This window comes from Dendrobates tinctorius, unplaced genomic scaffold (genome assembly GCF_039654945.1).
Source record: "Dendrobates tinctorius isolate UK_male_01 unplaced genomic scaffold, ASM3965494v1 ptg000006l, whole genome shotgun sequence".
Lineage (NCBI taxonomy): Eukaryota > Metazoa > Chordata > Amphibia > Anura > Dendrobatidae > Dendrobates > Dendrobates tinctorius.
In genome coordinates this window covers 3246891-3273558 of record NW_027361674.1, presented here as the reverse complement: position 1 = coordinate 3273558, position 26668 = coordinate 3246891, and the positions used below count along the sequence as shown (strand labels likewise).

General features: G+C 42.9%; 1 protein-coding gene across 11 annotated transcripts in view; it reads right to left on the bottom strand.

Annotated features, from left to right (window-relative positions):
• Positions 1-15137: 15137 nt before the first annotated feature.
• KLC1 (kinesin light chain 1) overlaps positions 15138-26668 on the bottom strand; it is a 55173-nt gene continuing 43642 nt past the window's right edge. For 4 of the 11 annotated variants that reach the window (XM_073569974.1, XM_073569994.1, XM_073569983.1 and 1 more), the window contains exons 14-16: positions 21508-21638; positions 18035-18101; positions 15138-16073 (exon numbers count right to left, since the gene is read on the bottom strand). In XM_073569974.1, the coding sequence (XP_073426075.1) occupies positions 16008-16073; positions 18035-18101; positions 21508-21638 (264 nt within the window). In that variant the 3' untranslated portion in view covers positions 15138-16007. Of the gene's footprint in view, positions 16074-18034; positions 18102-21503; positions 21639-25824; positions 26460-26668 lie in introns of those variants that run through there. The other 7 variants (XM_073570016.1, XM_073570025.1, XM_073570032.1 and 4 more) reach the window with 4 other exon arrangements.

The following is a 26668-nucleotide window of genomic DNA, read 5'->3' as shown; positions in this document are numbered from 1 at the left end:
CGTATACAGAGAGATCAATGTCGCTAGTCTGCAATAAAAGTACACATATTTTTTCAAAAATTGAAAACCAGCAAAAAACACTGTAAACACTGCACACTTAAATAATGGAAAAATAGTATCTGTTAGACAGCTGTTGCACATGCGCATAAATTTAATCAGCCCAATATGTCCTGAGGCTCAGTCAACCTCAAAAGATGTACACAATGTCAAAATGAGCAACAGTATTGATATAAGGCGGTACTTCATGAGGTTTAAAGTTGAATCACCTCCATACGCCTAAATTCCTCATGGGGCACAATAAAATATAACACCGTGCAGTAACCCTTCATATATGCAAGCAAAATAGATGAACTATATCAGACATCCTCCCCATGGCAGTATCTTCCAGAACTCTGCCAGATGTACATTCAGCCTGTGAGGTTTGTGCTTTCCTGTGCCTTGAGTTCTGTATGCTTAATCTGTTGCCTGACCTTGGACTTCGTTCTGACTAGTCGCCTGTTTAACCCCATTCAGCTCTGATCCGTTATCCTCCTGGTACTCTGACCTCAATGACATTCTAATTTTCTCACCAGACTTGGACACTCACCAGGAACATGTCTGTGTTGTGTTACAGAGATTGAGGGAGAACTCTCTGTTTGCTAAATTAGATCAATGTCTTTTTCTTGTGCATGAAATCTCTTTCTTGGGTTTATCTTGTCAGCAGAAGGGCTTAAGATGGACCCTGGGAAGGTGCAGGCCATAATTGATTGGGTTCAACCTTGTGATCTTAAGGCTTTGCAGTGTTTTCTGGGATTTGCCAATTATTATAAAAAAAATTATCAAGGGGTTTTCACAGATTGCAAAACCACTTACTGACCTTACACGTAAGGGGGTGAATCTCAATGTTTGGTCGCCAGGTGCTATCAGGGCTTTTGAAAGATGAGTGTTTTATGCCCGCACCCATTCTGATCGAACCTGATCTCCAAGAACCGTTCATTGTGGAGGTGGATGCTTCGGAGATCGGAGTGAGGGCAGTTTTATCGCAGGGGCCCAAAACTCTATCCTGTATCCATGTGCTTTTCTTTCTAAAAAATTTTCACTGGCCGAGAGAAATTATGATGTTGGGAGTTACTTGCTGTCAAATTTGCCTTTGAGGAATGGAGGCTTTTTTTGGAGGAGGCGTTCATCCAGTTACGGTGATCACGGATCACAAGAATTTAGCTTACATTGAATTGGCTAAAAGGTTAACTCCTAGACAGGCCAGATTGTCCTTGTTTTTCTATCAGTTTAATTTTTCTATTACATTCAGTCCAGAGTCTAAGAATGTGAAAGCCGATGCATTATCTCGTAGTCTAGATTTGAATAATTTCTCCTCCAGAACCTCCATCCTCCATTATTCCTCAGGGAATTGTGGTGTCTATGATAACCTCGGAGCTGGAAGAGGAGATTCGTAAAGCCCACTCATTGGCTTCTTCCACTTCCCCAGGGTCCACATTTTTTGTGCCTGTGAACCTAAGATTGCAGGTGTTACAGGAATTTCATGATTCCATTTTAAGTGGTCATACTGGGGTTACTGCCACAAGGAAAAGCCATTGCTAGACTTTTTTGGTGGTTGTCCATGCATAATTATATTAAAGATTTTGTATCTGCTTGTGAAGTCTAAGTCAGTCATAGCCAGTCGGCTGGGGAATTGACTCCATTGCCTATTCCAGAAAGACCATGGACTCATTTGGCCATGGATTTCATTACAGATTTGCCTCTGTCTGATGGGAAGACTATTTGGGTGGTAGTTGATCGATTCAGCAAACAAGCTCATTTTGTTCCTTTGTCAGGAATACCTAATGCAGAGACACTCTCCAAGTTGTTTATTTCTCATATTGTAAGGTTACATGGGATCCCTCTGAACACTGTGTCTCTTAGGTTAGTACAATTTGTTTCTAAATTTTGGAGAGCTTTTTGCAGTAAACTAGGGATTAACTTGTCATTTTCAACTCTTATCACCCTGAAAGCAATGGTCAGACTAAGAGGACAAATCAATAATTGGAACAAATTTTTAAGGTGCTTTGTGGCAGCGCAACAGGAGGACTGGTCTTCGTTTTTACCTGTCACTGAGTTTGCTTTTAACAGTCGAGTAAACCAATCTACCAGAACCTCTTCGTTCTTCTGTAATTATGGTTTTCATCCCCGTTTTGGTGAATTTTCTAGAATTAGCTCTGAATGCCTTGGGGTTGAGGTTGCCGTGCAGAGACTTGAGGATGTCTGGAGGGAGGTTCAAAAGAATATTGGGACTGCCCAGATTCGCCAAAAGCGAAAGGCTGATAGATGTTCGGTGGGTCCTGTTTTTGAGATTGGGGATAAGGTTTGGTTTTCTTCCAGGAACATTAAATGTAAAGTACCGTCGGTGAAGTTGGGTGCAGATTATTGGTCCATATGAGATCCTAGAGGTGGTCAATCCTGTGGTATTTTAGATTAAAGGTTCCTCATCCCTTCGCATCCCTAATATAATTCATAAATCCCTATTAAAGGAGTATGACCCTTCTGCATTATCTTCCTCATCCCTGCCTCCTCCGCTTTCAGTAGATGGTGGCCTGGAGTATAAGGTTCAGAGGGTTGTGGATTCTCGGAGGGTCCGTAATTCCCTCTAGTACCTCATCCACTGGAGGGGATACGGACCAGAGGAGAGCCCTGTGTCCCTTCTCGAGATGTGAAGGCCGATTGGTTAGTCAGGACCTTCCATCTAAAATTTTCTGGGAAGCCTGGGGGTCCAGTGGCACCCCTAGAAGAGGTGGTACTGTCATGGTTCCACCTCTCAGTGTGTCTGAGATGCAGTTACTGACAGCTTGGCCATCTAATCTGGTACAGGGGCATGCTGAGCTGTCAATGTGACAGCTCAACTATCCAATCTGAGATTGTGAGGCGTTGGCTGTCTCCATGTGTTCATTATTCAAGTTAATTACCACACTTCTTAAGGCCGGAGTCACACTAGAGAGAAATACAGACGAGTGCTATGCGAGAAAAAAAAAAATCGCAAAGCACTCGGACCAATGTTAATCTATGGGGCAGCTCCCATCATCCTTTTTTTTTCTCGCTCTTATTATACGTGCAGGTGAAATCGCAGCATGCTGCGATATGCACCATATTACGTCCGAGACTCGCCAATGCAAGTCTATGGGTGCGAGAAAAAATGGATTACACACGGACCATGCGTGTGACTTATGAGAAATACGCACTGGTGTCCTTTAGAAAAGCCGGCAATTCAGTGCGCTATACAGTAAACTCACACTGACAGGTTAACATAGAAAAGATAGTATACTTGTATACACATAGAATACAGTAGGTATATATACACTGCTCAAAAAAACAAATTGAACACAAGTAAATCAAACTTCTGTGAAATCAAACTGTCCACTTAGGAAGCAACACTGATTGACAATCAATTTCACATGCTGGTATGCAAATGGAATAGATAACAGATGGAAATTATTGGCAATTATCAAGACACCCTCAATAAAGGAGTGGTTCTGCAGGTGTGGTCTGTGGTCCCCAACTCCGTACCAATGCTTTCTGGCTGGTGTTTTGGTCACTTTTGAATGTTGGTTGTGCTTTCACACTCATGGTAGCATGAGACGGACTCTACAACCCACACAAATGGCTCAGGTAGTTCAGCTCATCCAGGATGGCACATCAATGCGAGCTGTGGCAAGGTTTGCTGGGTCTGTCAGTGTAGTGTCCAGAGGCTGGAGGCACTACCAGGAGACAAGCCAGTACACCAGGAGACGTGGAGGGCGCCATAGGAGGGCAAAAACCCAGCAGCAGGACCGCTACCTCAGCCTTTGGCGAGGAACAGAATGAGCACTGCCAGAGCCCTGCAAAATGACATCCAGGAGGCCACAAATTTGCATGTGTCTGCACAAACGGTTAGAAACCGACTCCATGAAGATGGTTTGTGGGCCTGATGCCCAAAGATGGGGGTTGTGCTCACAGCCCAACACCGTGCAGGACGCTTGGCATTTGCCACAGAACACCAGGATTGGCAAATTTGCCACTGGCGCCCTGTGCTCTTCACAGATGAAAAGCAGCTTCACACTTAGCACATGTGACAGTTTGGAGATGCCGTGGAGAACGATCTGCTGCCTGCAACATCCTTCAGCATGACCGGTTTGGCAGTGGGTCAGTAATGGTGTGGGGTGGCATTTATTTGGAGGGCCGCATAGCCCTCCATGTGTTTGCCAGAGGTAGCCTGACTGCCATTAGGTACCAAGATGAGATCTTCGGACCCCTTGTGAGACCATATGCTGGACCGGTTGGCCCTGGGTTCCTCCTAATGCAGGACAATGCCAGACCTCATGTGTATGGAGTGTATCAGTAGTTCCTGCAAGATGAAGGCATTGAGGCTATGGACAGGCCCGTTTGTTCCCCAGACCTGAATCCGACTGATCACATCTGGGACATCATGTCTCGCTCCATCCACCATCACGTTGCACCACAGACTGTCCAAGAGTTGGCAGATGCTTTAGTCCAGGTGTGGGAGATCCCGCAGACCATCCACAACCTCATCAGGAGCATGCCCAGGCGTTGTAGGGAGGTCATACAGGCACGTGGAGGCCACACACAATACTGAGCCTCATTTTGACTTGTTTTAAGGACATTACATTCCACTTTAATTTTGTGTGTAACTCTAAATCCAGGCCTCCATTGGTTAATGAATTTGATTTCCATTGATGATCAGATCTAGGATGTGTATTGGAGTGTTCCCTTTATTTTTTAAAGCAGTGTATATATAGTTGTGTCTCACTGACTATATATAGACTGTATATATGTTTTCACAAATATTTGAGGTCATGGATTGATTATATGTCCATTTTGGAAGCCGGCGAGAAAATCTCGCCGTACGGATGCTTAGATGCGAGAAAATTGTATCCTCACATTGAACATGGATGACATACTGATCACTGTTAAGGGAACATTTCTGCGATTCTCGTCCGTAGAAAACGGACCATATTTTTTTACGGTGTGTGTGACTCCAGCTTAACTGAACTGTCTCCCAGATGTATGTTCAGCATGTGAGGTTTGTCCTTCATCTGTTGCCTGACCTTGGACTTCGTTCTCACAATCCGCCTATTTAACCCCTTCAGCTCTGATCCGTTATCCTCCCAGTACTCTGACCTCAGAATATTACCTGACTACGCTTTTGTCTCTTCATTTTGTTTATGACAAACCCTCCTGGCTTCTGACGGACTCCTTGACCACTCTGTTTCACGGCTTGGCCACGAATAGTGACTAGTGTCACACTAACCAAATCAATTTGGTTACGCTTGAATATGTTTGCGTTCCCGGACCTGCATGTCTCGAAGCTGTTCGACACCTACAACACATACAGGGATTGCCTAACAGGAAATAGAATAGAATATGCAGCCATGGCGACTCGAACATAGTATTCGAGCATGCCGAAGATACTCTATTATCACCCTCACTCATCACCAATTTACACATTTCCGCTTAAACCACTTACGTGTTGCTTTGGGTCAGTGTCTTGTTGGAAGGTGAACCTCCGTCCCAGTGTCAAATCACTGACAGACTGAAACAGGTATTGCTCAAGAATATCCCTGTATCTCACGCCACCATCATGTTTCACTGTGGCAATGGTATTCTTGGAGTGAGGAGCTGTGTTGGTTTCGGGTTAGACATAGAGTTTACCTTATTAGCCAAAGGGTTCAATTTTGGTCTCCCAGGTGTCTTTTGGTAAACTCAAAATGAGCCTTAAATTTTTTTTTATATAAGTAAACGCTTTTTTTCTGGCCACCATTCCATAAAGGCAACCTCTATGGAGTGTATGGTTTATTGAGGTCGAATGGACAGATACTCCAGTCTCTGCTTGGAAACCCTGCAGCACCTTCAGGGGTACCTTTGGTCTCAATGCTGCTTCTCTGAGTAATGCCCTCCTTGGCCCAGCTGAGGGTATTGGTGGGCGTCCCTCTCTTGCCAGGTTTGTTGTGGTACCATGTTCTTTCCATTTGATAATAGATTTTTTTTTTTTATAACCCAACCCTGACTTGCTCTTCTCAACAACTTTGTCCCTGACTTTGACTTGTTTTGGCAATCTCCTTGCTCTTCATGGTGTTTTGTTAGTGGAGCCTCTTATTAATGGTGTTTCAGCCTCTGATGCCTTTCAGAAAATGTGTATGCACAATGTAAGTGCATATTAACACATGACCATTAACCAAAGAAAGCATGACCTTTTATTATTATTACCTTTATGCATTATTTGCAGTTTATTTTTTACTTTTTAGTTCAGGATATTTGTGTTTTTTGCTTTTTCTGGTTAATGGTCATGTGTTAATATGCACTTACATTGTGCATACACATTAACTTACTTTTCTCAGTTCAGATTTGTTTTTTATTCATTTCATTGTGCATTCAGTGCATATATGGGTGTGACCGCCCTCTTTCTGAGCTGGGAAAGCCATCCAGTCTGGCCTAAGCTGTTACAAGTGGTTCAGCCGCTCGACCCTTATTCACATTCACGCCACTTGGCAAGTGAAAAGGTTTTAAATACTAGAGTAGGGACTGTCCCACAAGGGTTGCCGTGACATGGCGGGATGACTTGTACATTATTTTGATCAAAATTATGTTTACTAAATACCATTATTATTACCTTTATGCATTAATTGCAGTTTATTTTTTACTTCAGGATATTTGTGGTTTTTGCCTTTCAGAAAATGTAAAGTGTTTATACTGACAGACATGTGACTCTTAGTGACAGGATGTCCCCTGTGTGCAATTTAAGAATGTGACTTAAAAGGAATTGCTTTCACCAGAAATTTTAAAAAGGAACTTGTCACGAGTTTTGGCCAACATAAGTTACGGCCATCACCTTCTATAATGCTGTATTATCTGCCCTCAACCCAACCTGTAAAAGAAAAATAACTTTTATTATACTCACCTGCAGGGTGGTCCGGTCTGAGGGGTGTTGCTCTTCTTGGGCCGGTTCCTCCCATCTTCATGTGATGCCGCCCTCCTGCTTGCTTCGTGTCACGCTCCTGCGCAGGCGTACTTCAATGTACTGCAGTGCGAAGGTGCTGGGAAAGTTTAAAGAACCCCCGCACTGCAGTACTTTGCTCTGCCCTCAACAGGACAGTGTCGAGGAGGCTGTCTGGATGACGCAGGGACACATCATCCACAAGAAGCAAGCAGGAGGGCAGCATCACAAGAAGATGGGAGGCACCTGACCAAAACAAGCGACACCCCTCAGATCGGGCCACCCCGCAGGTTAGAATTGTCATTTTTCTTCTTTTACAGGTCAGGTTGGGGGCTTATATACAGCATTATTGAATTCTGTATATCAGATCTGAAAGGTGATAGAGTGAACCTGTCACCAGTTCTGGCCAACGGCCTTCATAGCAAATGTACATATGCACAGCTAAATGTTTATTTTATCCCATAAATTTAATTTTTGCCTATATTTTTCTCACTTTACCAACTTAGACCATGTAGTGCTGATTATATATTTTGTAAACACAGGTTGCAGTGTAAAAAAAAAAAAAAAAAAAAATCTATGTAGTTATAAAGCCAAAAGAAATGAATACTTTCGCAAGACACGCATATGCATATAACATAGGCCATTTCCCCTACCAACCAATCACACAGCAGCTTTTACTTTAAACTAATTTGGTAAAGGGGTATTCCCATCTCCAAAATCCTATACCAATATGTTATAGGTGTAATAAAAGTAAAATACCTCCAATTACAAATGTAGTATAGGTTCTAATTCGCTAGGTCTCTTTCCTCATATGCAGGACCTTAAGTATCCATGGTTACGACCACTAGCAACCAGCTGTTGCTATATCAGTGGTCGTAACTATGGATACCTAAGGTGAAGCTGAGGGCCAGCGAGGGTGATATCCATAAAAAAAAAAAAAAAAACCTATTCCATTTTCATTAAAAAGCACATTGGTTATAGATGGATTTTGTACTAGAGACACAAAAACGGGTAATTCTTACCAGCGACAGTCACAGGCTTAAAGTGCATTTAAAATCATACGTGTTTCAACGGTCGTGCCGTCTTAATGTTCACAATGATTAAGACGGCACGACCGCTGAAACGCGCATGATTTTAAATGCACTTTAAGCCTGTGACTGTCGCTGGTAAGAATTACTCGTTTTTTTGTCTCTGGCTATAAAGATAGATTTTGGACTAAATGTGCTTTTTAATGAAAATGGAATAAGTTTTTTTTATGGCTATCACCCTCGCTGGATTTCTGCTTCACCTTCATACTACTTGCAGCACTGCATGATCCGCGCGGTGGGACTAGAGAGGAGGTGAGCTGATCTTTGTTGCTTCTTTATGGATACCTAAGGTCCTGCAATGGAGAGACCTTATGAATCAAACTACTACACTTAAACTGGAAGTATTTGCTGCTATTATTAAACACATTATATAGTGTCAACTTCTGGTTTCAACTGTATGTAAAGAAACAGCTGCATGTTTTTCCTCAATATCTGACAGGAAAACAGAATAAACCTTTCCAGTTTTAGATCAATTAGGATTACCATAATTATTAACCCCTTTCTGCCATTGGACGTACTATTCCATCCATGTGACCTGGGACTTAATTCCCATGGACGGGATAGGAAGTCATAGCGATCAGCGGTGCTCCAGGGGGGAGGGGGCACCATGTGTCAGGGGCAGTCACGGACCGTCCCCGGAACATTAACCCCTGGCACACTGCAATTAAACATGATCGCAGTGTACCGGGGGCACAGGGAAGAGCCCCCTCTCTGCGCGCTTCCCTAAGACCCCCGGAGCAGCGCAATGTGCTGTGTCGCTCCGAGGGTCTCCTCCGTGCAGGCCCCCGGATCCAATATGGCCACGGGGGCCTTCGGGTTCCTGCAGGGAGGCGGCTTCCTCAGTGCCTGCTGAGAGCAGGCATGGAGAAAACCTGTGCAGCGCCTGTCAGATCGCTGATCTGACAGAGTGCTGTGCAAACGGTCAGATCAGCGATCTGACACTAGATAGGGATGTCCCCTCCTGGGACAATGTAATAAAGTTAAAAAAAACTCTTTAATTTTTTTTAAATTCCTAAATAAAAAAAAAAATTCCCTAAAATTTTTATTTCTAAATAAATAAAAGTACACATTTAGTATCGCCGCGTCCGTAACGACCCGCCCTATAAATCTGTCCCACTAGTTAACCCCTTTAGTGAATCCCTTCAAAAAAAACAAAGCAAAAAACAAATGCTTTATCATCATACTGCCGAAAAGTGCAATAACACGCGATCAAAAAGACAGATATGAATAAACATGGTATAGTTGAAAACGTCATCTTGTCCCGCAAAAAAGAGCCACCACACAGCGTCATCAGCGAAAAAATAAAAAAGTTATAGCTCGCAGAATAAAGCGATGCAAAAATAATTTATATAAAAAAATTTTATTGTATAAAAGCGCCAAAACAAAAAAAAAAAAAAAAAAAAAAAAAAAAATATAAATGAGGTATTGCTGTAATCGTACTGACCTGAAGAATAATTTTATTTGTATGGCTCTACGTTATAAAGTTCTATGAAGCACTTGGGGGTTCAAAGTGCTCACCACACATCTAGATAAGTTCCTTGGGGGAGGAGGGTCTAGTTTCAAAAATGGGGTCACTTGTGGGAGGTTTCCACTGTTTAGGCACATCAGGGGCTCTCCAAATGTGACATGGCGCCCGATCTCAATTCCAGCCAATTTTGTATTGAAAAAGTCGAACAGCGCTCGTTCCCTTCCGAGCTCTGCCATGCACCGAAAAAGTGGTTCCCCCCAAATATCAGGTATAAGCGTACTCAGGACAATTTGCACAATAGCCTTTGCAGTCCATTTTCTCCTGTTACCCTTGGTAAAATAAAAAAATTGAACCTGAAGTAAATTTTTTTGTGAAAAAAAGTTAAATGTTCACTTTTTTTTTTTTTTAAACATTCAAAAAAGTTCCTGTGAAGCACCTGAAGGGTTAATAAACTTCTAGAATCTGGTTTTGAGCACCTTGAGGGGTGCAGTTTTTAGAATGGTATCACTTTTTGGTATTTTCTATCATATAGAACCCTCAAATGAGAAATCGCTGGTCAACTTTTAACCCTTATAACTTACTAACAAAAAAAAATAAAAAATTTGGTTCCAAAATTGTGCTGATATAAAGTAAACATGTGGGAAATGTTACTTATGTTTGTGTGCCGTATCTCTGTGATTTAAGGGCATGAAAATTCAAAGTTGGAAAATTGCGACATTTTCAAAATTTTCTCCAAATTTCCTTTTTTTTCCACAAATAAACACAAGTTATATCAAATAAATTTTACCACTAACATGAAGTACAATATGTCACGAGAAAACAATGTCAGAATCACCAGGATCCATGGAAGCGTTCCAGAGTTATTACCTCATAAAGGGTCAGTGGTCAGAATTGTAAAAATTGGCCCGGTCATTAACGTGCAAACCACCCTTGGGGGGTAAAGGGGTTAATATTTGCCAAATGCCAGAATAATGTGAGAGAATCTTCTAAGGCATTTTTATTACTTACTGCAAAGTCAAAAGTTTCCATCCATTTCATTAGGATTTGGTACAATTGCCCTTAAAAACTGAATGACTTGAGTCAAACATTTGGGATATCCTTCCACAAGCTTCTCACAATGGTTGGAAATTTGGGCCCATTCCTCCTGACAAAACTGGTGTAACTGATCCAGGTTTGTAGGTCTCCTTGTTCGCACCGTCCTTTTCAGCTTTGCCCATAAATTTTCAATAAGATTGAGATCAGGGCTCTGTGATGGCCACTCCAAAACATTGACTTTGTTATCCTTAGGCCACTTTGTTACCATTTTGGCAGTATGCTTTGGGTCATTATCCATTTGGAAGACCCATTTCCGCCCAAGCTTTAACTTCCTGGCTGATGTCCTGAGATGTTGCTCCAGTATTGCCACAATCTTCTTTTCTCATCATTCCACCTATTTTGTGAAGTGTGCCAGTCCCTTTTGCAGAAAAATAACCCCACAACATGATGCAGCCACCCCCATGTTTCACAATTGCGATGGTTTTCTTAGACTTCCAAGTTTCTCTCTTTTACCTCCAAACGTACCAATAGTCATTATGTCCAAAAAGTTCAATTTTAGTTTTATCAGACCACAGGACCGGTCTCCAAAAAAGTCTTAGTTACTCACCGGTTAACGGTATTTTTCGGAGTCCATGACAGCACCACCTGAGAGAGGGGATCCGCCCTTCAGGAACAGGAAACCTACAGATACAAAAGGGCGGCACCTCTCCCACGCATCAGTTGGATTACAGAGCACAAGAGGACCTCCAAGGTTAATGCATGATTTATGCACAGTATTATCTAAATATTTATCACCAGTGGACATATGCAAGAGTAAGACGTGCACTCCCGATTTAACTAAGGGAAGGGAATATACGGGTGCTGTCATGGACTCCGAAAAATACCGTTACCCGGTGAGTAACTAAGACTTTATTTGGTCATCCATAACAGCACCACCTGAGAGAATTACAGAGAGTAATAACTACTTTAGGGAGGGACTACAGCCTGCAGTACCCTTATACCAAAAGAGAGGTCTGCGGACGCACCCAGGTCTAGCCTATAATGACTATAAAAGGTGCTCTGAGAGGACCAAGTAGCCGCCTTACATATCTGGTCAATGGAAACTTCCGATCTCTCAGCCCACGAGGTCGCCATGGCTCTGGTGGAATGCGCCCTCAGCTTCCCGGGTGGCGACCTGCCTTTTGAGGTGTATGCTATTGAAATCGCATCTCTAATCCACCTGGCTAGTGTATTTTTTGACACTCTACAACCTTTCCTAGGGCCTTGATGGGAGACAAACAAGGCATTCTCTTTCTTCCAGGGATCGGTAACTGCCAGATATTCTATGAGGCACCTCCTAACATCCAGGTGTGTAGTTTATCTTCCTTTTCATTAGCTGGATTAGGGAGGAAGGATGGAAGGACTATCTCCTGTGTCCTATGAAAGCTAGAAACTACCTTAGGTAAGTACGCTGGATCAGGCCTAAGTATTACCCTATCGTCTTTAAACTGTAAACAAGGAGGATGCCTAGATAATGCCTGGATGTAGCTTACTCTGCAAGCTGACGTCAGGGCTACCAGGAAGGCTATTTTGAGGGACAGGTTTTTTTATGGAAGCTGATGAGATAGGTTCGAATGGAGTTTCCGTCATAGCCGTGAGGACTAGGTTCAAGTCCCACAGCATGAATCTATCCTTCACTATTGGCCTGGATTTACCTGCCGCCTTAATGAACCTACTGACCCAGTAATTACCCGCGATGTTGCAGTTAAAGAGGGCCCCCAAGGCTGATACTTGTACTTTAAGGGTACTGGTAGAAAGCCCCATATCCAGACCTTTCTGTAAAAACTCTAGGATCTGAATAGGCGCAGAATCCCCAGCGACTACTCCTGAGTTCTGAAGGAATTTTTTCCAAATTCTGACGGTATTTTGTAGTAATGATTTTTCTACTTTTAAGTAGGGTGTTAATCAGGTCTGAGGAAAAACCTTTGTCTATTAGCAGTAACCGTACAAACTCCACGCCGTCAGATGTAGGCCAGCCACTTGAGGATGGAAGACTGGGCCCTGGGATAGGAGATCCGGGATGTCCGGAAGAACCCATTGATCGGACACTGACATGGTCCTGAGGCATGAGAACCATGCCCTCCTGGGCCAAAATGGAGCAATAACTATCACCCTTGCTCTGTCCTTTCTGATTTTCCTCATCACCAGGGGTAGTAGAGACAAGGGAGGGAAGGCGTAGGCTAGCCTGTAGTCCCACTTTATCAGAAAGGCATCTATCGCCAGAGGATTCTCTCTGGGATTTAGGGAGCAGAAATGTCTTAATTTCCTGTTTTCCTTGGTGGTGAAGAGATCTACCTCTGGATGTCCCCACTTTTGTACAATCAGGTTGAAGATGGAGGTGTTTAGGGACCATTCTCCTTGCTTTAGCAGATTGCGGCTTAAAAAGTCTGCCGTGATGTTTTCTTTCCCTTTTATATGTAGAGCTGTTAAAGATAGAAAATGCTGCTCTGCTAGTTGGAACAACCGCTCTGCTACAATCATCAGGGGTTTGGAACGAGTCCCGCCTTGGTGGGTAATATAAGAAACGGTGACCTGTTTGTCAAAGAATATCCGTACGTGATGGCCCTGTAGATACACAAGGAGCTTTTTAACCGCCTGCTCCACTGCTGTCAATTCTTTCAGGTTAGATGACAATTCTATCTGATGATGCTCCCATAGGCCCTGGACTAGAATCTCACCCATATGAGCCCCCCAAACGGAAGGGCTAGCATCCGTGGTGACTATGCGGGTTATTTTATACTCCCCAGGGTACCCCTCTGGATAAATTATCATTCTCTAGCCACCACTCTAGGGACTTCCTTGTGTTTCGGGACAAGGTTAGCTGGTCCTCCAAGTAACCCCCAAGGACTCTTTGATGTAATAAAACCTCGCCCTGTAGTTTCCTTGTATGAAACTGTGCCCACTGGACTGCCGGAATACAGGATGAGAGGGAACCCAGAAGGGACATGGTTTTCCTGAAGGACATGGTGGGGTTATTGGAAGCGTTCAGGACCTGGTAGTGTAGGCGAACAAGCTTCTCCGGAGGCAGACGGCATTGTTGTTTCTCAGAATCTAGGATTAGGCCTAAGAATTGCTGGACTCTCATCGGCTGTAACCGAGATTTTTTGATGTTCAGCAACCATCCTAACCGCTCTAGGGCAAACATTGCCCTTTGCAGCTGTTCCAAACAATGATCTGTCGTTTTGCCTACAATAAGAAAGTCATCCAGGTAGGGGACCACTAGAATGTCTGATTCACGCAGATTGGCCATGACCTCCGCTACCACTTTAGTAAATACTCGGGGAGCGACTGCCACCCCAAAGGGGAGGGCCGCATATTGGAAATGTCAAACTGACCCATCTAACTGAACCGCCACTCTGAGAAAACGCTGATGAGCTGCATGAATGGGTATATGGTAGTAGGCGTCCTTTAAATCTAACACCACCATAAAGCAGTTTTGAAACAGCAATTTTATTGTGGATTTAATAGTTTCCATTTTGAACGGATGTATGACCAGAAACTCGTTGAGGGCCTTAAGGTTTATTATAGTCCTAAAGGAGCTGTCTGGCTTGCGGACCAGGAACAGAGGGGAGTAGAAACCCTTCCCCCATTCTCCCTCTGGAACTTGTTAGGACCTTCTTGCCGCATAGATCATGAACCTCAGCCTCCAGGGCAGCTTGTTCTGATGTGGAAGATCCGCTATCATCTTCACAAAGTCTTTTGCTTTTGTCCTTGGGTTAATATGCACATGTCGGACCAAAGCACATTCATCTCTGGGACACCGAACCCATCTCCTTCCTGAGCGGTATTGATGGCTGGACATTCCCATCTTGTTTGTACTTGTGTATAATTGTTTGTACAGATGAACGAGTCACCTTCAGGTATCTTGAAATTGTACCCAAGGATGAGCTAGAGTTTTGTTAGTCCACAATTCTCTTCCTGATATCTTGGTTGATTTCTTGAGCCTTTCCCATGATGCTAGACAAAGAAGCAGTGTTTTAGGTGTTCATTAAAATACATCCACTGATGTGTCTCTAATTATGTCAGATGTTGCCAAAAAAACAAAATCAGAAGCTTCCAAACAAATGACCTCATCATATGGGCAGTCCAGAATTGTTTAAAGACATAGTAATCTTAGCGTATGTAAACCTTTGACTTTGCAGTAAGTAATAAAAATGCCTTAAAACATTCTCTCTCTCTCTCATTCTGACATTTGACAGATAATAATTATGGTAATCCTAATTGACCTAAAACGAGAAAGGTTTATTCTGATTTCATGTCAGATATTGAGAAAAACATGCAGATGTGTCTTTTTACATAGTGTATGTAAACTTCTGGTTTCAACTGTATTGGGATAGGATAGGAATACCCTTTAAGAAATGAAAGCTCTGACTATTTGCTTTGAACAACAAGGCTAGTTTGATGAATGAGGCCTGGCTGGAGAGAAGGAAAGCTTTATACAGCCGCAAAATGTGTTTGAGGTGATAAAGAAAAAGAACATGGAAAATTTACAGACTCACATTTGCACAAATTCAAATACACGGCGTTATTTCATTGCATACAACATAAAAAGGTGTAAGAGTAACCATTTATTTCAGTATTGAGGTCTTCAGTTCACTGTGAAAAATCCACAAGGATATAAACATTTCACTTTAGAGATGATCGGAAAAAATAAAAAAAAGTCACAAAAGTGCTGCATGTAAACCAATGTCTACACAAAATGGAGCATCATTACCCATAGCAACCAGTCAGATTACACTGTTCATTTCTCCAAAGCAGGCTGGTAAATGAAAGACGCAATCTGATTGGTTGCTATGGGAAGAGCTCCATTTTGTTTCTACACCAGTTTTCAGATCTGATCTTGGATTAAAATGTGTAGATGTAGATTATCCCCAGGCTGTGATTATGTTCATATGACTCCGCTTTGGAATAATGCAATGGAAGATATTAGACTTAATAAAATGGTGGTCCATGGTTCATGTAGTAAAAGAAGTGCGCAGTCCCTGTCCGGGCAATGTAAACAGTTATTTACAATATAATGGATTCCTTCCCTACCTCTAGAGTGGTCTTCATTGTAACAAAGTCCCCCCCCACCCTCCATGAACATGACCGAAAGCCAACAGGTTTTCTGCCTATGGCTTGGTGGCTGTAACAGTCACCCAATTATGCGTTTTCGGCATTTTATATATTATATTTCTACAGACAACAGTGAAAGCAGCAAATTATATACATCATACACACCTATAAATAAAGGGGCCAGGGAAGAAGAAGAAAAAAAAAAAAAAAAAAAAAAGGAAAAAAAATTATATAAAATCTAAATTTGTCTTAAAAAAAAAAAAAAAAAAAAAAGTAAAAACATCAGACGGGAACAAGCTTCTTGTTTGGGGAGGGGGAAGCTTAGTCTCAGTGCGTTCTTCGTGGTAGCGAGTCTGCGCGCAGCTCAATGAGCCAGGTCTGTGTGACTGGCGCTCAGACCTCGGTTCTCAGTCAGACAATTATTTCGTTCCTGTGAAAAGAAAAAGGGGAAAAATATATTTAATTTTTTTAATCAACGTGTATAGAGCTCAGCAAAAACGCCTGCCGACAAAAGGTCACCTCTACAGACCCCCATTGGAAACGACAGGGGCCAGTAGGGCGCCATTCTCATGTCAGATCGGATGGTGACGTCAGCAATAAATGGGTGCGAACAATCTTTGAATGGCGTACTGTTCCCTAATGTAGTAGTATTTAAAAAAAAAAAAAAAACTATTGTAATTACTAAAAGTTTTCAAATGTAATAATAATTAAAAAAATAAAGTTAAAAGTTTTCAGTGTCAAGTGCCAACATGTCATTACAGCCTACACATGGGTTTTCTGCCAAAAACAGCACCCCTGTTGTCTAAAGGCTGTGTCTGGTACTGCAACTCAGCTCCACGGATGTGAATGAGGCTAAACTGAACTACCAGACACCTTATAGCTTTGGAATTTAGGATTACATTTTTTTTAGTAATAAAAATAAAATTTGAATTACCGTAAGAAAATTTTAGAGAACCCCTTTAAGGTAAAATTCCACAGTACAAACTTATTGCTGCAGGTTTCACTCTCTACATTGTCAAAATATGCTGACTGCTTCAAAATCTGAACTGTTTGGCGCCCCAAAAGTCCCTAGTGGTTTTGCTGAGGATAAGTTGAGTATTTCAGCTATTATTCTGTATGTATCTGGCTTTTATGCATGCATATGGCAGAAATGGGCAATCACCCATGTAATGGGCGTACTGTTGGTTGCCAGATTGTGTTGCAGACAAAAGTGACTGTATAGCCCCAGTAAATATTTAAGGTGTTGTGCACCTTTGGAGCTTTTTATTTTTTGTTAAATGCATGCACTTGAGGCTAAAAATAATTTTTGCTATTGAGATGTTATGTCCTAATACATGAACATTACCAATATTCGCCATATCCAAGCATAAAACCCACTTTTTTTTTAGAAAGGTCCCTTAAACTAAAAATTAAATCCCAGCTTGGACAAAAAGTAAAATCTGTAAGGACAAACGTGCCATTTTCCTGCAGCACCTCCACAGGAGAAATGAAGTATTACACACTGCTCATTAATAATTTGCAGGGGAGAGCACAAAACACGATGAGTCCTCCAGAGCAAGAAACGCTCTTTGCAGCCTCTCTACTTTGCCAGATAGATGGGGGTCCTTGAATCTCCTCCCGCCACAATCATGTTTTAGCTTAGAGGTCCGATTTAGGTATTTAATAATGAGGTTTCTTGTCCTGGACTATTAATGGCCTATCCTTAGGACATGTCACCAATATCAGACCGGTGAGGTTTCGACATCTGTCCGCAGTATCGGTGGTGGCTGGTTGTTCGCAGCCGGGACGGAGCAGCTCCAAGCGCGGTTTAACATTGTCTGTATTGCAGATCAGCCCTTATTCACTTCAATAGGAGCTGAGGTGCAGTAGCAGAGGATGGCCACTACACACCGCGTGATGCTGTGCACCGTTCAAATTTGGCTGTCAAAAGACCTGCAAACAGATGATCAGCGGGTGCCCCGGGTGTCAGACCCCCACTGATCTGATATGGACAACCTATCCTAAAGATGCATCAATATGTCAGGGCAGACAACCTTTTTAATGAGCTAGACGATCATAATTAAGGTACTAGAGAATGTGGATGATATCCAGAGAGATGGAGCAAGGGAAAAATCAGATCTAATCTCCCCTGCACCCTTCAGGATACATAAAGTGGGCACAAGTAGTGGTAAAAGCACGTTAGTCCGTTATTAGGTTAGTAAATAGCGGTGGACACAAGTAGTACATAAGCAATTTAGTGCTAGGATGACTTTTCAGTAAAGATCTTGACAAGCAGAGCTCCCGAACTTGGCACAGCCTCTAAGCAAGTCTAAGTTGCACTGGCACAGCCGACGCACGTCATGCATCCGTACACACACTAGCACTACAGGAGGTAAGGACTGGGCGTCTTACTTGCATGTGGTCCTCAGCAGCTTTGCCGCCCGTGTTAAGAACATTCAGAGAACTGGCACGCTTCATGCTGCAACCAGGGTAGTGGACATGCAAGGACAAACCAATGAGAGTCACTGGAGGTCTGCACAAAGTAATACAAGACATATGCCCCTTGCCATGTGCTGGCAGGCAAACACTATTCCTTCAACACTAATGGTACCTGCACTATTACCGCACGATACCGATCACACCCTGCTCTACAATAACTGTGGCAGAAAGAAAGGTTTCAGCAGGTTCCAATGTCCTCCGAGTCCATAGGCACCATACCAGTCTTGTTAGGCCAAGTTCATACTTGGTGCCTGTGTGTGAGCGATTGGCATATCTGATGCACTTTACTAATTTCAGGCCCTTTGCAAATTCCCTAGAACCTTTACAGCAAATGTAATGCATCAGTTAAAGGGATTGCTCTGTAGTAGAAAAACATGGCTGCTTTCTGTCAACGCCACACCTGTTTACAGTCGTGTATGGTACCGCAGCTGAGCCCTATTCACTTCAGTATGGCTGAACTGCAATATCACACAAACTGCATCCCTGTTTATGGAAGAAAGCGACAATGTTTCTCTAACCCCTTTAAGCCATTTACTAGTGTTAAAGCGTTCCTGTGGTGTAATAGTTTTGGGTTCATTAGGGTAAGTTTTCAGACAAAGCTCCAAATACCCTGCTCAAATTCCCTCTATACAGGGAAATATTTTTCTCTGCCTGCCACCATAACTAGGGGGAGCTCCCTGCATAGGGACTTCTTTAACTCAATAAATCTGTATGTAGGGAGCTCCCCCTAGTGGTATCTGCATGCAGAATGTTATCATGCATCTCCGTATACAGGGAGCTCCCCCTAGTGTTTTCTGCATGCAGACCATTATCATGTATCTGAATGCAAGGAGCTCCCCCTATTGGTAACTGCATGCAGACCATTATCATGTATCTGAATGCAAGGAGCTCCCCCTAGTGGTGTCTGCATGCAGAATGTTATCATGGATCTCTGTATACACGGGGCTCCCCGTTGTGGTTTCTGAATGCAGATCATCCTGTATCTGAATGCAAGGAGCTCCCCCTAGTGGTGGCTGCATGCAGATCATGTATCTGCAAGCAAATTTTCATGCATCACTACATGCAAGGAGCTCCACTAGTGGTGACTGCAGGCAGAATTTTATTTATCCCTGTATACAGGGAGTTCCCTCTAGTGGTGGCTACAGAAAACAAACATTTATCTATATGGACTTTTAAAAGGCAGCCAGAGATTTGGAGCTTTGTATCATCCATACAATGTCAAATCAGCAGAGAATGTTTGACTCCTTTAGTCTATGCCTTATGTCCATACAAAGTGAACCAGGTTTACACATCCTATAACATACAAGGTGATAAATGTAAGGCCTTTTTCTGCAGCTTATACTGGTTAGGATTACAGCTGTAAGTAAAGAACACAGAGAAGACAGGTGTATTCACATAGATGCATTCTGCATTAGTACGATCATGCGGCTGAAATCAACGCTGGTTAGGAACAAACCCATTAGGGGGTTAAAAGTGATTAACAATCAGGGAACAGGATTATCAGAAGCAGATTTCCTTTACATTTCACCCATTAAACACCACAAGGTTAAAAAAATAAAATAATGAACCAGGGTTAAAACTTAGTCAATTTATTCAGCAATATGTTATACAAATGTTTCACATTTTTAATGACCTTGTTAGGGCAAATAGGATTTTTCCCAAAAGAACATAAAAAAAAACAAACAAAAAAAAAAACAACAAATTATTTAGCTTTGTGAAATATTAAAAACACACTTCTTAAATTGGCATCCAGTGTAAATCTATACAAAACGGAAAACGGGGTTAATTTCCAATACTCCATTTTTTTTAAAATCATTATAAATGCAATAAATTAAGAGCAGCAGAGATAATATCACTATAGCGCCATCCAGCGCGGGCGATGAGCAGGACATGAATGACTACAGTGTATGCACAGAATTGCAGTGGTGGCTGCAGAAAACCACAATGCCTATAATACAAAGTGGACAATCCCTTTTCAAATAATTCACTTCCTCTCTGTAAAATAGTAACCATCTATTTTTTATGCTGCAGTAGTATTGCTAAAGGGGGGTGCAGTTCTAAAGTGAGTAATTATATAATTTACCAAATATTGCCCTCCTTTAAGTGAACATATTAAAGGGGCTTCCAAAATTTAGGGCAATTTTTTCCATTATTAAAAGTGTTGGTTGGAACAGGTCATCAACTATCCACAAAATATCCTTTAGATCGGTGGGAGTCCAATTGCTGGGACCTGCCAGGATCATCCCACTTTGAATGCAAATGCAGTGCGCGCACTCGACCGCCGCTCCGTTATTTCTCTACAGGGCTCCTCCACAAAGTCACAGAGAATGAATGGCGCAGCGATCGATCCACCAATGGCCTAAAAGTCATCACCTTATCCTTTAGACAGCTGAAAACCTTGCTCCATCTTGACATCCCCTCAATCTTCTCCTTTGCTCCGGTAGCCCCAAGGGTCACTGTAGACTTGGTGGTTTTGTTTTTGTGCATATAGGCACAGACGCCAATGACTAATGCAAATGTTGCATGGGTCTATGGCACAAAATCACTGCAGAAAAGTAAACAGACAGGCAGGGACCACCACCAGATCCCGGCAGGAGGGGGGCGTTTTATAACATCCCTTGCTGTTAGTATAGTGAAATCCATACAAACTCTTCAAAGGGGCTTGTGCCGCCACACACTCCTGCTCAATCTGATATCAGGCACTGAGAAACTAACTGCACACTGGGGTAATGTGCAGGGGTCTTACTCCAAGTAATAGGGAGCAGATGCACACTGGGAGACCATCCAACTGCCATCGGGTACCATAAATGGGACCTATTCTAATTAGACCCTCTTTATTGCCCTCGGTGATGGTCGAATGCCACAACAGTTGGATCTTTCCATTTCCAAAGTCATATCGGGCAGGGGGATAAGTCTGCCCAACCCATTTAATGGGAGATACTGGAGTTGATAACTTCAGAACTGCTCTCATCAGGCAGCTTCTTGAAGGAGCACTTAAGATTTTATCACGTTTTAGAAGTCTTGGATTATCTGGCCTGTGTATTATAAGCAGTGCAGCCTGTGCCACGTTAAGCCCCGCAGATATGAAACAAGGGGTTCTCCCTCTAGCACAGTAAAACTGATACCCGTGATCTATACACACATTTTTCGCATTGAGGGCCCCATCCTTAAAGTGAGGAAACACGTTGGATCTTTCACAGTTGCAGTCACACAAAAATAAATTCTATGGATTAAAATCTTGTAAGTGTTCACATCGGTCTGCGATCCCTGAGGAATACTACCACCAGCAGAAATGCACGCTCGGCTCATGCCCTCTCCAGCCACCAAAGTGTTAAGTGCTACAGGCGGGGGGGAATACAGCAGCTCAGCTAGATTTGGATAATTACCCCGGATTCTTTGGTTCACCGTCTCGTGAACTGCCTCCTTTCAGCTTCCTGACCAGCTTCTCGCTGCTGCGTCGTATGGAAGCTCGGAGTTTGCTAAAAGAACCGCTGCGTTTTAAAGATCCAGTGCCGTCCTAGAACAGAAGGTTGAAAGGGGGTGAAAAATTGACTTTGGTAATGTGCGGATCGGGAGAACATTGGAGTATATAACTTATGAGGCTACCCCTTAAGATACCAGTTGTGGCACTTGCTAAATTAAAAGTGGGCTAGTTCCATCTTCATAGATGGATATTGTCAGATAGTACGTGTAAAATCAAGCACTTCTGCAATTTAGGCTATGTGCACACGTGTGGAATTCCATTCCGTGGGAAATATGCGAGAAACCCATATTTTACATTCCCACGTATTTCCCGCGGGAAAACTAGCGATTTCCAAGCGTAATTAGCTTGCAGAACACTAGCGTTTTCCAAGCGATCTGTAGCATCGCTTGGAAAACTGACAGGTAGGTCACACTCGTCAAACAGTGTTTGACAAGTGTGACCAACATTTTACTATTGAGGCCGCCTGTGCAGCATCAGTAGTAAAAAGATATGTTAAAAATAAAAAAAAAAAATAAAAAATAAAAAAAAATCGTGTTCATCTCACCTTCCGGCGTCCCGCGCAGCGTTCCCAATCATCACGATGCTTCCGGCATATCCCGTTCCCATGGATGCCTTGCAGCAATGACCTTTGAAGACGTCGCGGTCTCACGAGACCACGACATCAAAGGTCATTGTCGCAAGGCATCACTGGGAACGGAAGATGCCGGGAGCATCGCTGAGGCCTGCTGATGCTGCGAGGACCGCCGGAAGGTGAGGATATCATGATTTTTTTTTTTTTTTTTTTTTACAGGGATATGGTACCCAGAGCCTGGAGGACAGTCTCCTCTCCCCCAGACCGTGGGTACCATCTGCAAATGTTCTACTTACTTTTCACATGGTGGGCACAGCCACATGCAAAGTAAGCGGAACAATGCATTCCCATGTGATTCCGCAAAATTAATGCAATGCTGCGCATTTTTTCACGATGCGATTCCGCCACGGAAAAATACGCAGCATTAGCACAGCATGTGCGGAATGCCATAGGATTGCATGGGATGCTTTTTTGCTGCAAAATCGCGTGCGAAAATGCAAAAAAACGCTATGTGTGAACTCAGCCTTACTGCTTATTAAAATTTGCATCCGTTATTGAGATATTAACACTTATGTTTTCTAGCAGTCGTGGTCGGTCTCCTAGGCAACAAGCTTTTTTTAACAGTTAAATTGCAAATATGTTGGTATTTACAAGCACTGGGACAAAACCCATTTATGAAGAGTAGAATAACCCCTTAAAGGGGCTGTCTCCCATAGGCAAGGTTTTGGGACACATTTTAGAGGGGTGGTCACATCTTTCATCTCTTAGAATCTAGAGAAAAGACTAGCTATGTAAGAGCAGCCCCCATAAGCATGGTGGTCACACAAGCACAATACCACTGTAACACATGGGCCCCTTATTCTCATGGTCCCAGCAGTCAGAGCCACATTGGTCGAGCGATTAACACTTATCTGGTATACAGGAGATATACACACTTAGACAACTTAGTATTATATTTCTATGCAGCGCCACCACAGGACAAACTAAACATTACACCAGGTCTATTAAAATCGATAGGTTGTCTGTAGTGCAGGAAAGGACTGTGTGATAGAAGCTCTTTGTGCCGGCTCTACACTCTCACCGAGAGAGGAGGATCCTAAACATACCCCTCCTATATCAACTCCATATTTCTTTATAGGGTATATGAAAATGGGCAAGCCCTTTAATTTAAACAGGTTATCATGTTCAGAAAACGCTCGTATATTCACAGCTCAGTGTAAAAAAACACACACAAAAAAAAAAAAGTGCATTACTTCACCTCCCCAGGTCCAGTGCAGAGTCTCACCACTGCTCCAGTTTGTCTCGCATTGTCTGCTGTGCTAACATCACTGCAGCCAATCACTGAACTTGGCGGGTCTTCCTGTATACAGTACAAGCTGCTCGGCGTCACAGAGCTCAGTAATTGACTGCCGTGACATCACAGCTGCAACCAAACAGGGGAGACAGAGGAAGCAATGGAGACTCAGAATTGGACCTGGGAAGGGTAATGAAAGAAAAAGTTTCCTTATATAGGATAGTTGCACACAACGTCTCTTTCAGGTGGTTCCGCTCTGTAAACTGCCTGAAAAAGCACTAAATCTTTGATCGCGTCACATTTGCAAAGTCGCAAAGCGGTTAATAGAAGTGATCCGATCTACATCACGTGCAGATAGAATTCTGTGTGTTAGGAGCTTATTCTCGGCACATTTTGTGCGCCCCTATTACAAGTGTTAATCCTGGTGTGAACAAGAGTCTATGACCCAAAGTGACAACTTCTAGAGATCACGGACTCTGGCCGGGACTTGCCTCCATAATAAGCTCACACAAACCGGTCCATAATATGCTGGTCTGAGACATAGTAACCCACAGACAATATGAAAAGGGAAAAGTATATGCACACAAATAGGGATCACCACAAAGATATGAAAAAAGTATCAATTTTATTAATGGACACAACAAACAGACACTTTGTGATTAAAAACAATTAAAAAGTCTGAACAACCAGACATTGATAACAAAACAAAGACAATGGGTTGTTTTTAACCACAAAGTGTCTGTTTGTTGTGTCCATTAATAAAATTGATACTTTTTTCATATCTTTGTGGTGATCCCTATTTGTGTGCATATACTTTTCCCTTTTCATGTGCTCTAATCCATTTATATGCACCAGGTGATCCCACCTAAACTGATATTGTGGTTGGTGCCCGTTTACTCTATATCTTGTCAGATAGTAACCCACAGACGTGACGACAGTGGGGATCGGGGCTTCTGTACTCTACAGCACCAATTCAGTAGTGATGGCAGGAGAACGTCATTCCTTAGGCTCTCCAGTCACTGCTGCATACATGAAACGGCAATAGATTTCCTTTTTCACACCAAACTGCAGCTTATAAATATAATTTTCTGAAAACGTACCACAGCCATATGCACAGTTGGCTTTATGTTCTATATCATTTTAATTACATTAAGACCAAGTATAACAGGGCCATAATATCTGACACCCGCCACCATGTCTGCATCCGAATCCCGCAGTATGTTAGAATGCAAAGGCCCCACGCTACCTGCAAGAATCCACAGGAGAGATGATAAATGATTGCAGGTGGTCCGACTGCGGATACCCTCCACCGAACCTGAGAATGGAGCCGTAATGAGCATGTGCGACCACCACTCCTATAAGCAATGAGTGGAGCAGAGGTCCCACATGCTCACTGCCATTTCATCAAGACCCCAGTTCTGATTTGTTTAGGAGTCCCAGCAGTCTGACCCAAGTGACTTATCTGTTGATCGTGAGGATAGGTGAAATATATTGTATATGGGACAAGCCCTTTAAATGAAGCAATCTTTCACTGTTCTGCAGACGTTTGAGACCATAACAGGGAAATTAGCGCTGCCCCTGTCCTCAGGTTCCTTGGCTGGTTGGTGCATGATCAAAGGGTCCCTCATTGACTGACAGAACAGGGCATTTATATCCCTGCATGCTCGAGCACCTCATTCATTTCCTATAGGGTTGTCAGCGGCCAGGAATGCTCCATTCCAAAAGAGTATAAAAGTGCCCTATCGGTAAGTGTGGGCTCTCAAGGTCATACACCAACCGATCAGCAAGTTATCTACGGAGAACCCCTTTAAGTCCAGAAGGATTCATATTGCACAACAACCATGGTTAGCCTTCCAAACAGCAAATATCTAAAAATGGTCTGTGTCTCCATATCACTGTGGGTTCAAAGGGGATATCTGGCACCTCTTATTTCCACATCGGGAGGTAGCACTACGGATGTGGCGTCTATCATGCACTGGCCAGGCTTTGTGCATGTGTCCGCGCCACTCCTGCATCAGATAATGTTGCGTTCCTACAAATCCAACAGGACAGGTGGCATGCATGATCGGCAGGTATCCTATTCAGTAGAGATGGAAACCCCTTATCTCACACCTGTAAGATACTTGACAAGATGTTGGATGCTCTGACAGTGGCGCCTCTGGCCCCTTTAGGCAGAAATGGAGGCTTACTAGAACATTCACCACTTTTCTCTATCTACTGCTTCGTAGATGTCCATCTTGAGGATTTTAGAAACACCACATATTACATGCATGTAGGTCACTCCTTGCAGATAAGGTCCACTCAGGACAAGTTAGCAAGAAATAGAAACAAGCAGACAAGAAGACGGACAGAGGTCAGGTGGAGAGAGTTTATTAGAAGGTAGAAAGACTTATACACAAATCACCATACACTTTTAGGATTAGTAGAAGAAGCACAACTGCCATGAAGTCACACTAAAGACTGAACGAGCTCTAAATCCAGTGAAGACTCAACGCCGGAGACCCATGAAGCAAACGTTGGATGGTAACCACACCATGGGTCTCCACATCCGGGTTCAAGCACTTGCAGAACATGCTTTGTAATTCTACAGCGTACAGGTGGTCTGGTTAGAGGTCCACTTCATGCCGTTAACGGACCACAAGATTATTAGTTACCTTCCATGAGAGAGCAGCTAGTTGAGAAGTGCTTTCCTAGTGGCGTAATACATTATAGTAACACATGGCTTCATGATTGGTTACAATTCTCCATTGCTAGATTACAGTTTGGACAAAGCTACAGATATACAGTTAAGAGAAAAAAAAAAAAAAGTGTCAGCTCTTGTGGTGAAAATGGTCAATTTACAAAGGAAGTGTGTATGACAGCGTGGACGGGGATCCTACAGAAGTGCTAGACACTGCGCTCAGTACTGGAGAGAGAGGTTAAAGCTTGAGTAGATGGAGCACGTCCGTCATGCAGGAGACAGAATTAGTATCACACAAGGCATCTACGCCTGAGGAGAGGAAATGGAAAGAGAAAAAAAAACAAAAAACATCTCCATGAAAAGGCTGGAGAGTTAATTCACAGTTTTTCCCCTTAAGACAGTATTTCTAGGTCGCATGGCCCAGAAGACATCACAATCTGGTCATTTGGAGAAATAAATGCTTTAACTTCTTCCCAGATGTCTGGAAGAGGTACGAGTATAGAGCTACTTGAAGGAGA